This window comes from Loxodonta africana, chromosome X, assembly GCF_030014295.1.
Source record: "Loxodonta africana isolate mLoxAfr1 chromosome X, mLoxAfr1.hap2, whole genome shotgun sequence".
Lineage (NCBI taxonomy): Eukaryota > Metazoa > Chordata > Mammalia > Proboscidea > Elephantidae > Loxodonta > Loxodonta africana.
The window spans coordinates 21,379,657-21,395,339 of NC_087369.1; the positions used below are offsets into that span (position 1 = coordinate 21,379,657).

Here is a 15,683-nt window from a genome sequence, read left to right on the forward strand (position 1 = left end):
CTCACACCTACTAGAACGGCAATGATAAAAAAAAAACAGAAAATAACAAATGTTGGTGAAGATGTAGAGAGACTGAAACCCTTATCCACTCCTGGTGAGAACGTAAAATGGTACAACCATTGTGGAAAACAGTATGGCGATTCCTCAAAAAATTAGAACTAGAACTACCATATGACCCAGCAATTCCACTCCTAGGTATATACCCTAGGGACCTAAAAGTAGTGACACATACAACATAGGTACATTGATGTTCATTGCTATTCCCAATAGCAAAATGTGGAAATAACATAGCAAAATGTGGAAATAACCCAAGTGTCCATCAACAGATGAGGGGATAAACAAAATGTGGTACGTACATACAATAGAATACTACATGACTTTAAAGAAAAATGAAGTCCTGATACATGCTACAATATGGATGAACCTCGAAGACATTATGCTGAGTGAAATAAGTCAATCACAAAAGGACAAATACTACATGGTCTCACTTATATGAACTGAACAAGAATGCCATTTTATATCACATATTCCTTGGTCTAAGTTGTGCAACAGCACAACTTTGTGGTTAAGTTACAAAGTCTGCAATCAGACTCCCAGGAAAGAATCTCAACTCTACCTCGTACTATTTGGGTGACCGTGGAAAGTGATGTAGCTTCTCTGTGCCTCAGTTTCCACATCTTTCTATCCAAACCAGAACATTTGAGAATGAAATAATTTAGCTTCCGGACCAGGACATTTGAGAGTGACAGGGGTGCTATCAAAGTTAATGCTAGGATAACAGGCATAAATCAACCTGTCCCCAGGCAAGCAGGGACATAAAGTCACTCTAAAGATAAGGATAAAAACGATACCCACCTCACAGTCCGCTGTGACGACTAAGTCAGATACAAGAGGCAAAGCATGCAATACATACTCATTAAATGCTAGCTAGTTTTTTTTTCTCTTCATTCTTCCATTCACTCAGCAAGTCCTTGGTGCCCACGATGCTGAGTGCCGAGGAAGCAACCAACAGTCAGTCAGATACACCCCCTCCCTAGCCGCACCAGAGTTCCTCCTCTTGTTCCACAGTGCGTGTTAAATTCCCAAGACTTTTCTTACACACACACACAGTCACGACACAGGCAGAATTAAGCACAAACCCACAAGTCAACAGTATAGGTCAAGAACGCCCAGGAAATACATACCAAATGTCTAGCAGTTAAAAGTCTCCTTCACAAAAATGAACAATGAATAAGGGCTTATCTAATCAACAGAGACAAAAGGATTTATTATTACCCCAAGTCCCTGATTCAGGAAAGCTCTTTCACTTTGACTAAAAAGTTAGCTAAAAATGAGTCCCACAAAAAAAAAAAATGAGTCCCACAAAGGGCATTAATTAATAAAACTTAATTAATTTAGCACTTAATATTTAAAAGCATAGTTCAATTTCTATGCACATCCCATTACAACCAATTACGGTTTGTCTACCAAGACAGTCATACAGAACACACACATTATGAATGTTACTCAAGCTTGCTTTTTTTTTTTTTTGAGGTTCATCTCTATCTTTTGCCAAGAAATATGCAGTTTAATTTAGTTTGCTGAGACCATTTTCTCTAAAAGTCAATACTCACTATGAGAGGAAGGTGGTCCTTATTTCACACAAAAGTTTATTAACCTTGAAGGGCTTGGGACTCCTTAATCACAAGTTCTCCTCCCTCCCTCTTTCCTTCCCCCACTGCAGGAAAATGGTCTCCATTATTATCGCCATCAATTCTCATATTCAAACATTTCCATCCTCAGCTGTGGGGCCTCGCCCTTCCCTCCCCCTCCAGGTTCATATTTTACCAGGCACTGCCTCACTCAGCCCTCCTTTTGGGCCAATTTCTTCAGGACGTTACGGACACCTCACTTCACTCCTTCCTGGGCCGTTAGGTCTAAAGCACTAGTCAGGCACCCTCAGGGGAAACACAAAACATGGCCCACTAAAAGAGAACGTCTATCAAGTAAGCTGCATGTGCACGATTCAGAACAAGTGAGCAAACGGCAGTTTCTGTTGTACTCTAGTCCTTTGCCTTGATGAAAAGAAGCTGAAATTAAACGACCTGTGCTTTCAGCTGGTGCTGGTTACAGGGATGTGTTCAGTTTGTAAAAATTCAACAAGCTGTACTCTTAGGTGCATATTACATCCATATGTTATACTGCCGTTAAAAAAAAATTTTTTTTTTTTGAAGCAGCAGCTCTTTTTTTGTGGTAGATATATATGTGACAAAACATTTGCCATTTCAAATTCTCTGTATGTACAATTTAGTGACATTAAGTTCATCATGTTGTGCAATCATCACCACTATGTTTCCAAATTTTCTCCTTGCCCTTATCAGAAGCCCACTGTCCCCCACGAAATGAGTCCCTGTTTCCCCTTCCTCCTGTCCACACCTGGTAACCACTAATAAACTTCAGGCTGTATATACTTGCTGTCTTAGTTATCTAGGACTGCTATAACAGAAAAACCACAAGTGGATGGTTTTAATGAACAGAATTTTATTTTCTCACGGTTTAGGAGGCTAGAAGTCCGAATTCCGGGTGCTGGCTCCCGAGGAATACTTTCTCTGTCTACTCGCCCTGAGGAAAGGCCCTTGGTGATCACGTGGCACGCGTCTTTCCCTCCATGTGTGCTTGCTTCCTCAATCTGCTCTTTTATATCTTATGAGATTGACTGAAGACACACCCTACACTAACACTGCCTCAATATAACAAAGAAAACTCATTCCCAAATGGGATTATAACTACAGGTATAGGGGTTAGAATTGGCCACACATATTTTGGGGGACACAATTCAATCCATAACACTTGCCTATTCAAGATTATTTCATGTAAGTGGACTCATACAATATTTGTCCTTTTATGATTGACTTATTTCACTCAGCATGATGTCTTCAAGGGTTACCCATGTTGTAGCATGCATCAGGATTTCATTCTTCTTTATGGCTGAGTCATATTGCATAGTATGATTGTACTACATTTTGTTTATCCATTCATCTGTTGAATGACATTTAGGTTGTGTACACGTTGTAGCTATTGTGAATAGTGCTGTGATAAATACTGGTGTATGTGTATCTGCGCGTTACTCCAAAAAAAAAAATTTTAAGTAGCTTGCACTTGGAAACTCTATGGGGCAGTTCTACTCTGACCTATAGGGTCGCCATGAGTCAGAACCGACTCGACGGCACTGGGTTTACTGGGTTGCACTATGTAAACCTCTACATAAAGCAAGCATATTTTATGTATCACCCACACTAGGGGTTTTCAAACTTCGGGTTGGTACCAACTTGCGGACCACATAATCAATTTCAAAGGACCTGACCACATTTTCTCAATAGGATGGAGACTATAAGAGCACATCACACGCAATGAAGGCAACCATTGTTTCATGAAAGTTTGATTTCAGTTACTTGTATGTGTATATATACATATGTGTGTGCTGGGTTGTCAGATTTTTTTTTAACTGCAGGACATGGGCAGAAAAAGCCTAAGAAACACTGAGTACACCAACAAATAATACATGAATTTAGGAGCCTGAGAGAGCTGGGTTCTGATCCTAGCCTGTTACAACCTACATGCCTGGGAGCAAGTCACCTAACCTCTCAGAGCCTCCATTTCTCCATCTCTAAAATGGGGATAATATTATCTACCCCAGAGCTGGTGTAAGGTCTCAATTAGCAGGCAAACAGTCCACCAGAGAGCACTCCTTAGACACTATCCCCATCTGTTACGGTTTGACTTGTGTCCCCCCAAAATATGTGCTGCAAACCCTAACCTCTGCCTGTGGTTATAATCCCATTTGGGAATGGGCTGTCTTTCTTAGGATAATGAGGGAACATTAGTGTAGAGTATATCTTGAATCAATCTATTTTAAGATATAAAAGAGATTAAACAAGTGAGCAGAAGAAAGATGGGGTAAGAGATGCCAAGACACATGGAGATCTCCAAGCAATCAGGAAGCAGAAGCCGAAAAGACAAGGACCTTCCTCTAGAACTGACACAGAGAGAAAGCCTTCCTCTGGAACCGGTGCTCTGAATTAGGACTTCTAGTCTCCTAAACTATAAAAAAATCAACTTCTTTGTTAAAGCCATCCACTTGGGGCATTTCTGTTATAGCATTTCTGTCACAGCAGCCCTAGATAACCAAGACAGAATTTAGTACCAGAAGAGTAGGGTGCTGCTCTAACAGATACTTTAAGTGTGGGAACAGTTTGGGAATTGGGTAATGGGTAGAGGCTGGAAGAGTTTGAAGGTGTCTAATAGTTTTAATAGTAAAAGCCCAGACAGCCTTGAAAAAACTGTTGGCAGAATTATGGATGTAAAAGGCCATTCTGATGAGGGCTCTGAAGGAAGTGAGGAGAGCCATAGAGAAAGTCTCTGTCTTAAAAGAGAACACATGCGATGTCAGCGACAGAATGTCGCTAGAAATGTGGCCGTTAAATGTGCTTCTGGGGAGGCTTTAAAAGGAAATGATGAACATATCATTGGACAATGGAGGGAGGGAGATGCTTTTTACGCAGCGGCAAAGAACTCGTCTGAATTATGTTCAAAAGTTTGGTGGGAGGTAGACCTTGTAATGATGAATTTGGATATCTGGCTGACGAAATTTCTAAGCAAGATCTTAAAAGGGGCCACATGGTTTCTTTTCCCACTTATAGTAAAACGTGAAGGGAAGGAGACGGACTTAAAAATGAACTGTGCAAAAGGAAAACAGAACTTAAAGATTTAGAAGGTTCTGTTGTACGAACTAAGGACACGTGTCCTAGAATGTTCATCAAGGACATGGCTATGCAATCTTTTGTTGAAGAGATTAAGCCTGTGACTGATGGATCTAGCCATCTGCCACAGCAGAAAACCCATCAGCTTACACTGAAGGGGACAGAGAAAAGAACGAAAGCAAAGAACACTGTCTGCCTCTTAAAACTCTATAGGCAGGAAACAGGCCAAAGGAGTTTTATCTGTTGTTCTCCAAGAAGAGAAAAGGACCATCCCTGGAGCAGCTCAGAGATCAGAAAAACTGTTGGAAGGAGCACGGGAACCAGGTCTTCTGGGTTTCAAATGGTGGAGCCACAGTCTCGCAGATCTCAAAGGGAGGGCCTCAGCTTCCTAGGTTTCAAAGAGTCAGACCTTGGCCAACTCGGTTCTGGAATGTAAGGTTGCTGTTAAGGTGTGCTAGGGAGATGGGGCCATGACCCAAAGCTGAGGAGGTGGGACTGCAGTGCCAAAGACACAGAGGAATGGGACCTGCCAGGGCTGAGGGGGTGGGGTCACCACTCAGATGGACTAGGAGAATAGGGCCACCTAAAGTCGAGGGGGAAACGCTGGTGGCATAGTGGTGAAGAGCTATAGCTGCTAACCAAAGAGGCAGCAGTTCAAATCTATCAGGTGCTCCTTGGAAATTCTATGGGGTAATTCTACCCTGTCCTATAGGGTTGCTGTGAGCGGGAATTGATGGCAACAGGTTTGGTTTTGGAAACCCTGGTAGTGCAGCGGTTAAGTGCCACGGCTGCTAACCAAAAGGTCGGCAGTTCGAATCTGCCCGGTGCTCCTTGGAAACTCTATGGGGCAGTTCTACTCCATCCTATAGGGTCACTATGAGTCAGAATCGACTTGACAGCAGTGGGTTTGGTTTTGGTTTAAGTCGAGGGAGCAGAGTTGCCATCCCAGAGGGCCTGAAAGATGAAGCTGAAGCCCAGGGCTGACGGGCCTCTACCCAGAATCCAGAGTGCATGGTCAACACCCAGAGTCTGGAGGGCAGGGCCGTTGCCCAGATGGTCTCAGAGAACAAAGGATTATTTTCAAATCTTGAGAGCTAATATAAATTGTTCCGCTGGGTTCTGGACTTCCTTGGTGCCCGTTATCCCTTCCTTCCCTCCAATTTCTCCCATTTGTAATGGAAACGTCTATTTTGTACCTGTTCCACCATTGTACTTTGGAAACACATAACTTGTAATCTAGATTTTACAGGTTCACAGATGAAAAGGAATTTTGCCCCAGGATGGAATATGCGAAAGTCTTATCCACATTTGATTTAGATGATTCAGCAGGTGAGATTTCTGAACTTGGAGTTGATTTAAGACTTTTAGGATGATGTGATGGGGTGAATGTGTTCTGCATGTGGCAAGGACATGAATTTGGGGGAGCCAAAGGGTGGAATGTTATGGATTGAATTGTGTCCTCCCAAAATATGTGTTGTAAATTCTAACCTCTATGCCTACGGTTATAATCCCATTTGGGAATGGGTTCTTTGTTATGTTAATGTGGAAGCATTAGTGTAGAGTGTATCTCGAGTCAATCTTTTGGAGATATAAAAGAGATTCAACAAGAGAGCAGAAGAGAGATGGGGTTAAGATAGATGCCAAAACACATGGACATCTCCAAGGAGCCAGGAAGCAGAAGCTAAAGAGACAAGGACCTTCCTCCAGAGCTGACAGAGAGAAAAAACCTCCCCTCTGAATCCAGACTTCTAGCCTCCTAAACTGTGAGAAAATAAATTTGTTTGTTTAAGCCAACCACTTGTGGTATTTCTGTTATAGCTGCACTAGATAACTAAGACACCATCCTATACCTGTCAGGGGAAGTTTGAAGAAAATATACAAAGAGGGTCAGTCTCAAGGCTGAGCCCTCATCACATAAGCCCCCAGAAGAACAGACTGCTAACACTTGAGAGCAGAAGGGCAGTGCAAGGCTATTGCCCCAGCACGCTTGGTGATAAATCATGAAGCTCTGGATTCTGACCAGAGAGGAAACCACTTCCCAAGATAACAGGGTTTTCCCATTATTCTTGGCAGGAGGTAGAGAAAGGCACAGGGGAGAATGCCCTCAGTAAAGAAGTAAAGCATCTGTTCTAACCAAATCACTTTGAAGACAGGTGGTTTTCATTCTGAGAACAAAAACAATGCTTACAACACTTCAAGGGTTACTCCAGATGCCAGACACAGGCTTGCCAGGAGCGGGAAACAACGCCCTGGTGTCTGGAGTGTTCCAAAAGTGCCAGAGTGGTGACGGATGTGGAGAGGTGGCACGGCGGAGTGTGGTCCTGGACAGAATGATGTTCCAAACTACTTAAAAGTTGTTCATTACATTTATTATCCAAATTATTCATTCAACAAATATTCACTGAGCACCCAGTATGTGTCAGGAGCTGAGTTACGGGCTAGGATATAGCAGGAATAAGACAGACCAGGCCCGGCCCACATGGAGGGAAGACAGCAAGTGCCAACTAAATCGAGGAAGCAACACAATGTGTACAGGCTGCTGTAAGTACTCAGTAAGAAAGAGGGTGACGTGCCGGGAAGGAGGGGAGGAAACTTAAGATGGAGGAAGTCTCCTTAGATGGCCTAGCATGGCTTCTCAGAGGTGAAAACATTTAAGCTCACACTTGAAAGAAGAGAAAGAGCCAGCCAAGCAAAGAGCCAAGGAAAGGGCATTCCTGGCAAAGGGAGTTGCAGGGGCCTAGGCCCAGAGGCAGGGAAGGACTCTGTGCAGGCCAGGATAGAGGGGAAGCTGCTGTGGCCAAGTAGGAGAGTGACTGTGTCGAGGCTGAAAAGGTAGGCCTGAGCCAGACCATACAAGATCCAGACGGCCACGGGAAAGAAAATGGGTTTCACTGAAGAGCAAGGAGAGCTGCAAAGGGCACAACACTGAGATACATTATTTTGATGTTAAGATAAAAATTACTCTTAAATCATCCACACAAAACAAAGTATTCAGATGATATCATGTCTCCAAAATAAATAAGTAGCACTACAATGCACCATAGGAATGGAAGATGTTAATAATAGTTCCCATATTTCCTCCACTACAATGCAGGGGGTGGAGGAAATATGGGAACTCTCTGTACAATTTTTCTGTAACCCTAAAACCGCTCTAAAGAAAAAAATTCTATTTAAAAAAAAAAAAGTGTACCAGAAGAACTAGATGGTGCTCAGCTACCACCACCAACCGCTCTGATCAGGGCTACAATAGATGGATCCTCACAAAACAGGAGAAAAATGTGGAACAGAACCACAAATTCTTTAAAAAATCCAGACTTACTGGACTGGTTGAAACTGGAGGACTCCCCGAGACCACTGCCCTGAGATACTCTTTAGCCCTCGAACTGAAAGAAGCCTGAGGTCACCATTTAGCTAAATAACAGACTGGCTCACAAAATAAAGACTATCACCCACTGAGTACCGTGCTCCTTTGAAAAATCATCTCTCTGAGACCAAACGGTCAACAATTACTTTAAAACAAAGATGAAAAGGTAAGGGGACAGGGAAACCAGATTAATGGAAACAGACCAACCAGAACAGAAATAATGAGAATGGTTATGCATTATAAAGAATGTAACCAATGTCAATGAATACTTCGTGTGGAAATTGTTGAATGGGGAACTAAACTACTATGTAAACCTTCAACAAAAACACAATGTCATTTAAAAAAAAGTGGCACTATGTTAGAGCTTGCCGATACATATTTTTATCGAGGAATCTTCTGCCCTACAGGCAACCAATTTTAGCCTAAGCATAAGTTTGTTTTTTTTTATATAAGATGAAAACGAGGAATTCAATCAGTGGAAAGGTGTGGGAGAAGAAAATTTGTGATTGCCAAGGGAACACTATTATCAGCAATTAACTCGAAGTTAGTAAATATAAAGCATATAAACCAGTTGCCATTGAGTTGATTCCAACTCATAGCGGCCCTATAGCACACAGTAAAGCTAATGAACAAAAACAAACTCTAGAAAGCCCCCTAAACAAACACACACAAACACAGACACACACATCGTGGTAGAAAGACCAGTGGGAATTGCTTGATGTGTACAGGGGTTGCCTAGGCTGGTGATGAAGTTAATGAAAACAACCTACGGAGTCATCATGGCAGCACCCTAAACAACTTCTAGATCATAAATCAGATGAACTGCTGAGTGCTTTTCGTCAAAGTTGATCTTTCATTTTCTTCTCCCTCATGCCAGCTGAATACAGGTATTTATAACTTGCAGGAACTCAAAGGTGGACTGGAGATGCTCTTCTGAATTATCACAGCAACACAGTCTCTTGACTTGGACCCCCAGGCTCCATAGTCCTGAACTCAAACACATCTGTGAGACATAGGCATGACCCATGCACACCTTTTCCCTGGTAACCTCCTTACTTTGGGGAGCCACTTGGCCATGACTGAAAGGTCAATCTGGGGCTGTAAACCTGAGCAAGGCCAACTGGCGAACCCCAAGATCTAATGCCATCAACCAGGAGAACGTGGCAGCCACAAAGGCTGCACTGGAACAAGCCAGGGACAGCAATGTTGGTGGCACTTCCCGGAGCCCAGCACACTGGTGGCATTTATGATATAATGTGCCAATGAGAAAGGAGAATGGCACAAGGAAGGTAAAAACACATCATCTAGTGAGGGCCTGCTGAGGCCCAGGTGCTTTCACATTCGTGATTTCCAATAATCTAGCAATCCTGTAAAGTGGTATTACCTTGATTTACAGATGAGGAAATTAAGACTTTGAGAATATTTTTTTTTTTAATAAAGTGGCCCAAGGCTCCACAGTTAGCTGAGTGAGGAGCTGAGTCTCCCAGGCCTGGCACTCCCTCACCTGTTACTTGTTCTAAACCCCTGATCCAAACACTTCATTGCCCAAACAGATGCCTGAGGGGGGTTGGCTAGATGGAGCTGTGTGTAGCTTCCCCCGGAGAAAACCCTTCCAGCTGTTGATAACTGTCAGGAGAAGGAAAGAGCCATCAAACCAAATGCCAGTGCTGTTCAAAATCTTTATAGTTGCTGCTATAACCAGGACTCTGCCGAAAGAAGCCACTTGTGTCACAGAGGAGGGGGCTTGGAGAAAGAAATACCCTTCCACTCCAAGTAAGAAAACTGAGGCTCAAGCCAGAGTGGAAAATTGTGGCTCACCACCTAGAAAGGACTGGGTCGGGAACAAATACCCCAACAAAGCCACTCTCCTAGCCTACAGGGTTGCCAGTCAACAGGCTACAAAAGATTCAGGGCTCATAACAATCAAAGCATATGGATGGCCTACTTACAATCTCAGCCAAGTCTGTAGCGCTGGGGGCTTTGGCTGCTGAGGGCTCCATTCTGTGGAGAAGGCAATGGCGGTTTCGGGATGACTGGGTCTGAACTCTGGACAACTGTGAGCTCCGTGCTCGCTGAGAACTACAAGGCTCTCTGATTCACTTGGCAGCAGAATTATTCTAAGCATCCTGTACCGTACCCAGCCCGCCTGCCCCTCCCACTACACACTCACACTTTTTTTTTAATTCTCTGCACTTACGTCTGTCACACAAATCAAGTGCGACTCATTTTAAAAAATTAATCCAATCTCTGGTACTGGAGAGTGTGGAAACTTTATAACTAAGGAGGAGGAGGAAGAGGAGGAAGAGACACCTAATTAGGAAGAAGGTATAATTAACATGAGAGAGAACAGAATTGGAGAACCACAGAGCCTGCAGTAACAGCAAAATGGAGATTATTTGAGACAGCTGAAGCACTCCACCCAGGCCTCCAGAAGGGGACATGCACGGGAAACAAAGGGCATATGGTGTTTGCTTTCTTCAACATCCGTTCTCACCAGCAAGAACTGCACCAGCAAATGCTCATTACTGACATGTGGACAAAGCTCCCCTGAAAATATGGCTCATAAGATATGGCTCATAATCAAGGAAATTCCTTTGCAAAGCAGAGGGCTTTGTATGTAATTGATTTTTTAATTATATATAAAGCGAAATTTAAGAAAGTCTAAGTACCTGGCAGAACATCTATTTGGCTTAGTGAAGCATGAATTATACTTTGAAAGACAAGTCAATTTATGTTAATTTCAAGTTCATAGAGTAACTCAAATACTGTTATATTCAGAACAGGATTTTATTTTTCCCAAGGAGAGATTCCAAGGGGCTAACTTCATAACAAGACAAGAACGATTTCCTATTATTTACCACTAGTCACATATTTAAATATTTCTATCCTAAAGCAAATCAGTTTACCTAATGGGATTTAAGAAATAATCTATCCTCTGCAAATGTTAATTTTACCACTATCCCCAATATTGCCCACACTACTAAATTGTCCAAAGGTAACTTCAGTGCACTCCCTAACCAAGTTATGACAAACTCCTGAATTGGTAAGATCTAAATTAATGAGGCTTTTCACAGAGACTTAAAGCTTGAGTCAGCTTCAAAAAAACGCCCACATATTACTCACAAGCCTGTTGGCATCACTGATCACATCTGGTTATCACCCAGCCAGGATTAGCTGGGATTGGGTCTACCTGGCCACAGATAACAAGTTCAAAGTCAAGGGGCCTGGTTGCCTGTGTTTATCTTGAAAGGCTGCCAAGTGAAAGGAACCGAGGCCCAGACACCCCAATCTGGCCGGTCAATAACCATCAGTGAGCACTGCCGTGGCCTACCCTCCTCCCCCCTTCCCAGCAGCCACTATTGATTCCAGGTTTCCAGCCCCCACCCCCAGCCCATTCCCAGCTCCAGAGGAGTAGCCTAATTAACTCTAAGCCAATCACTGATTCAGGGGAGGACACAGAAACTAGGCTCACCCAATCAGGCTGCAGGAAAGGCCTCCTCCTACATACAGGCTGTGAGCAAGGAGGCAAAGAGCCCCAGCTGCCAGCAGATGCCATTCCACAGCCATCGACAAACCACCAGACAACCAGCAGGAAAGTCATTCCTTGGGTGAAGCTGCTGCCAGATGACACAAAGGGAGGAGAGACAGAACACAGGCCTCTGATGTCAACACTGAGCAGCTGGCACACTGCACCTACCTCTGGACTCCCAGTTATGTGAGACAGCAAACCTCGTGTTTAAGCCAGTCTGAGGCAGGTTTCTGTTGCTTGCAATTTAAAGCATGCTGACAGGAACTGGCTGAGAGATAGCTGGGTGACTGAGAGCAAGATTTTATAATCTGGTAGAGACTTCTTAAAGTAAATAATACACTCACAGAAGATATCCCCCTTAATGTTAAAGAAAGAAGCGCTGGTGGTGCACTGGTTGTGTGTTCAGCTGCTAACTAGCTCAGCTGCTAACCAAAAAGGTCGGGTGGTTTAAGCCTGCCCAGAGGCCTCCACAGGAGAAAGACCTGGAGATCTGAGTACGTAAAGATTACAGCCTAGGAAACCCTATGGGACAGGTCTATTCTGTCACATGGGGTGTTAAGAGTTGGAATCAACTTGATGGCACCCACCAACAACGATGTTAAAGAAAAAATATATAAAATGATGGTGGGTGCCTACGGCTGAGTGTGGAAATGGGGCATGACGCAAATGGGCACAAGTTTTCTTTGGGGGTGACGGAAATATTCTAAAATTAGATTGTGGCAATGGTTGCACAACTTTGTAAATAAAAAGTCATTGAATGGTATCCTTAAAAAAGGTGAATTTATGGTATGTAAATTGTATCCCAATAAAGTTGTTTCAAAAAGCTACACGAGACAGGTATTCATTCATTCAGGATAGGTCACAGGTTGAAGGTATTCTCCTCCATTCACATCTGAGCCTGCCATGCCCCTGCTTAAAATCCTTCCTTCAATGGTTCCCAATGACCTCTAGCATCCAAGTTCCTTAACAAGGGCATGCAAGAGTCCTGTCACCTCCCTGGCCTGACTCCACCCACTTCCCATTTTGCTCAGCAGCAAGGCTTACTTCCAGATCCCCATGAAACTGTTCCTCCCACCACCTACCTCTGCTCACGCTATACTCTCCTTCCTGGCTTAGAGGCATAGTGAGAGGAGATTAGAGGGGGCATCTGCCCCCAGGCACAAGTCTAAGGGAGTGCCAGACCATGATGGCTGGCGAGAATCACCCCACCCCCACCCCACCCACCACCGTCAAGGAGGCAGGCTAGGGGCACCCCAACACGCAAACTTAAAGACTGTCCCTGGGCGCTCATTACCCTCAACTATGCCTCTGTCCTGGGGTCCTCTCTCCTGTCCTCCTCGCCTGGTACAGTTCCTTCCTATCCTGCCCCAGGCATTCTGGGCCAGAGTCTTCCACAGCATGCTCCACAATGGGGTGGAAAGGCATGCTTCTGGGTTCTGTCTCTTTCCACCCAGCTGTAACCCAGGGCCTAGAACAGCACTCGGGACGTAGTAGACACTCAACAGATGCTTGCCAAACCAGTCTGGTTCGCACCAGCCTCTCCTCAGGTCATATGTGTCACCAAGGTTGGAGGCGTGAGCGTCAGAGGCAAGTTTCAGGTGGCCTTGCTCTGGCCCACACCCCACTTTCCTACAGCGCCTTCAGGCAGCAGCCACACTGCTGGCTCCACCTGTGCCCATTTCGAGTGTCTAAGGCTGTAACAACTCCCTGGTGCTCTATCACTTGAGGGGCCTCTGCTGCTCTGCTGGAACTCTCACTGGGGCAGACGTGACCAGTGATCATGCACAATGTGTCTCTCACTGTACACATTTGTAAAAAGAAGGGGAGGGAACGTCCAGCTTTTTCTTTTTCCCTGATCGTGGGGTTTCACTTACTTTTTAAATTGCTAGACAAGGTAAGGAGCTGGGGTAAGAAATGCCACAAACGCAGCAAGAATGGGAAACACTTGTTTTCAAAGAAAGATTACAAGTTAAGAGTGACACACTAGGTTGAGGAACAAGCAAAAGCTGGGAAGATCCGTCTCCGCCTGGTATCTTCCTGCCTGCTGGACCTCACGGGGAAACATTAAATAGGAAAGTTTAAGAAACGTTCAAAAGACAGTTGTTGGGGAGTCTTGGCTATCAAAAAGGAAAGTCCTAAAGTGAAAGAAGTGGTCACAGCCCTCCCCCAACACCCCGCCGTGGAATTTGTGCTTCATTGGACAGACTTCACCAAGCCCTCCTTCCTCACATGCTCTGGCTCTCCAACCACCACCAGAAATGAAACTCCAAACCCTGGAGCACAAGAGCTGAAATAACACGTTCAAGTATTCACGAGGGCAATTTCAACCCCCACCTCATAATCATGACTCTCCTTTTCCATATTTGGGCCCAGCTTCCTTGGACACGCTCCTTCACAGGCATTATCTAATGCTCTACAGGTCAGCGGGAGAACCAGTAAGTGCTCAGTTTTTTTCTCTGGGCTCTGATTTAAACCAGTCTGGACACAATCACAAGGAACTGGTCAATTCCCTTCCAAGGAGGGCGGGGATGGCTACTGAGATTTCTCATTGAGTCTCAGTCAGCAGGAAGCTCTTAGGATGTCAGAAAGCTTGTCTTTAAACATCTCAATCTAATTTCCACAGTGAAATTTTCAAAGCTGTCATTTCACTTTGCACCTCCCAAAACACCTGGCAGATTTATCACATCAATTCAGCAGCTTTAAAAAAAAATGTGCTCAGCCTCACCCCCAAAACGCACTGCCATTGAGTTGATTCCAGCTCATAGTGACCCTATAGGACAGAGCAGAACTGCCCCATAGGGTTTCCAAGGCTGTAAATCTTAAACGAAGCAGACTGTCACATCTTTCTCCCTCGGAGGGGGCTGGTAGGTTCGAACAGATGACCTTTCAGTTAGCAGCCAAGCGCTTAACTACTGCACCACCAGGGCTCCTCTTAGCCTCACCCCGAGACTTTAATTCAATAGGTCTGCTGTGGGCCCTGGAATCTATATTGTTTCGACTTCCCCAGGTGAGTCAGGTGATCAAGGCAGCCATAAGGTCAAGGGCTGGGTCTAAAAGTGTCCCTTATACCCTTGCTATTAAAAGTAGATTCACCTGGTGAATAGCATCTGGGGTCTTAAAAGCCTGTGAGCAGCTATCTAAGATACTCCTCCGCTGGTCTCACCCTGTCTGGAGCAAGGGAGAATAATGAAAAGTAAAGACACAAGGGCAAGGTTACTCCAAAGGACTAATGGACCACAACTACCACAGCCTCCACCAGCCTGAGCCTAGAAGAACTCTATGGTGCCTGACTACCACCACCGGCTGCTTTGACAGGGATCACAATAGAGGGTCCTGAACAGAGCTGGAGAAAAATGTGGAACAAAATTCTAACTCACAAAAAAAGCCCAGACTTACTGATCTGACAGAGACTGGAGAAACCCCGAGAGTATGGCCCCCAGACACCCTTACAGCTCAGTAATGAAGTCACTCCTGAGGTTCACCCTTCAGCCAAAGGTTAGACAGGCCCATAAAACAAAATGAGACTTAAGGGGCACACCAGCCCAGGGGACGAGAAGGCAGGAGGGGACAGGAAAGCTGGTAATGGGGAATCCAAGGTTGAGAAGGGGAGAGTGTTGACATGTCGTCGGGTTGGCAACCAATATCACAAAACAATGTGCATTAATTGTTTAATGAGAAACTGGTTTGTTCTGTAAACCTTCATCCAAAGTATAAGGGAAAAAAAAGGAAGCTTCACCTGGGAGCTTCTTGGAACTGTGGAATCCCCTCCTCCCCCACCCACCAAAGCAGAGTCTGCATTTTAACAAGATCCCCAGGGGATCCACATAGCACATTTGAGTTTGAGAAGCCTGGGATACACCATCATGTGGCTTCAGAATCTCCTAGTTGTTCCCCGCCCCTCCGCCTTCAAAAGTGAAAGGAGAAATAGTGGGAGATTGCCATCAAAATTTACATTCCAAAATTTTTCATGATTTTACTACTGAACTACAGAGTCAAACCCTACTCCTTTCCCCACCCCACGCCCCCAAGCCTCGACCTCTGTCCCCCAAGT

General features: G+C 44.5%; 1 protein-coding gene across 4 annotated transcripts in view; it reads right to left on the reverse strand.

Annotated features, from left to right (window-relative positions):
• SH3KBP1 (SH3 domain containing kinase binding protein 1) overlaps positions 1–15,683 on the reverse strand; it is a 383,658-nt gene that overhangs the window by 270,221 nt on the left and 97,754 nt on the right. The window contains exon 1 of one of the 4 annotated variants that reach the window (XM_064278073.1): positions 10,053–10,228. The exons of the other annotated variants lie outside the window; for them this stretch is intronic. Within the exon in view, the coding sequence (XP_064134143.1) occupies positions 10,053–10,103 (51 nt within the window). The 5' untranslated portion in view covers positions 10,104–10,228. Of the gene's footprint in view, positions 1–10,052; positions 10,229–15,683 lie in introns of those variants that run through there. 4 annotated transcript variants of the gene reach the window in all.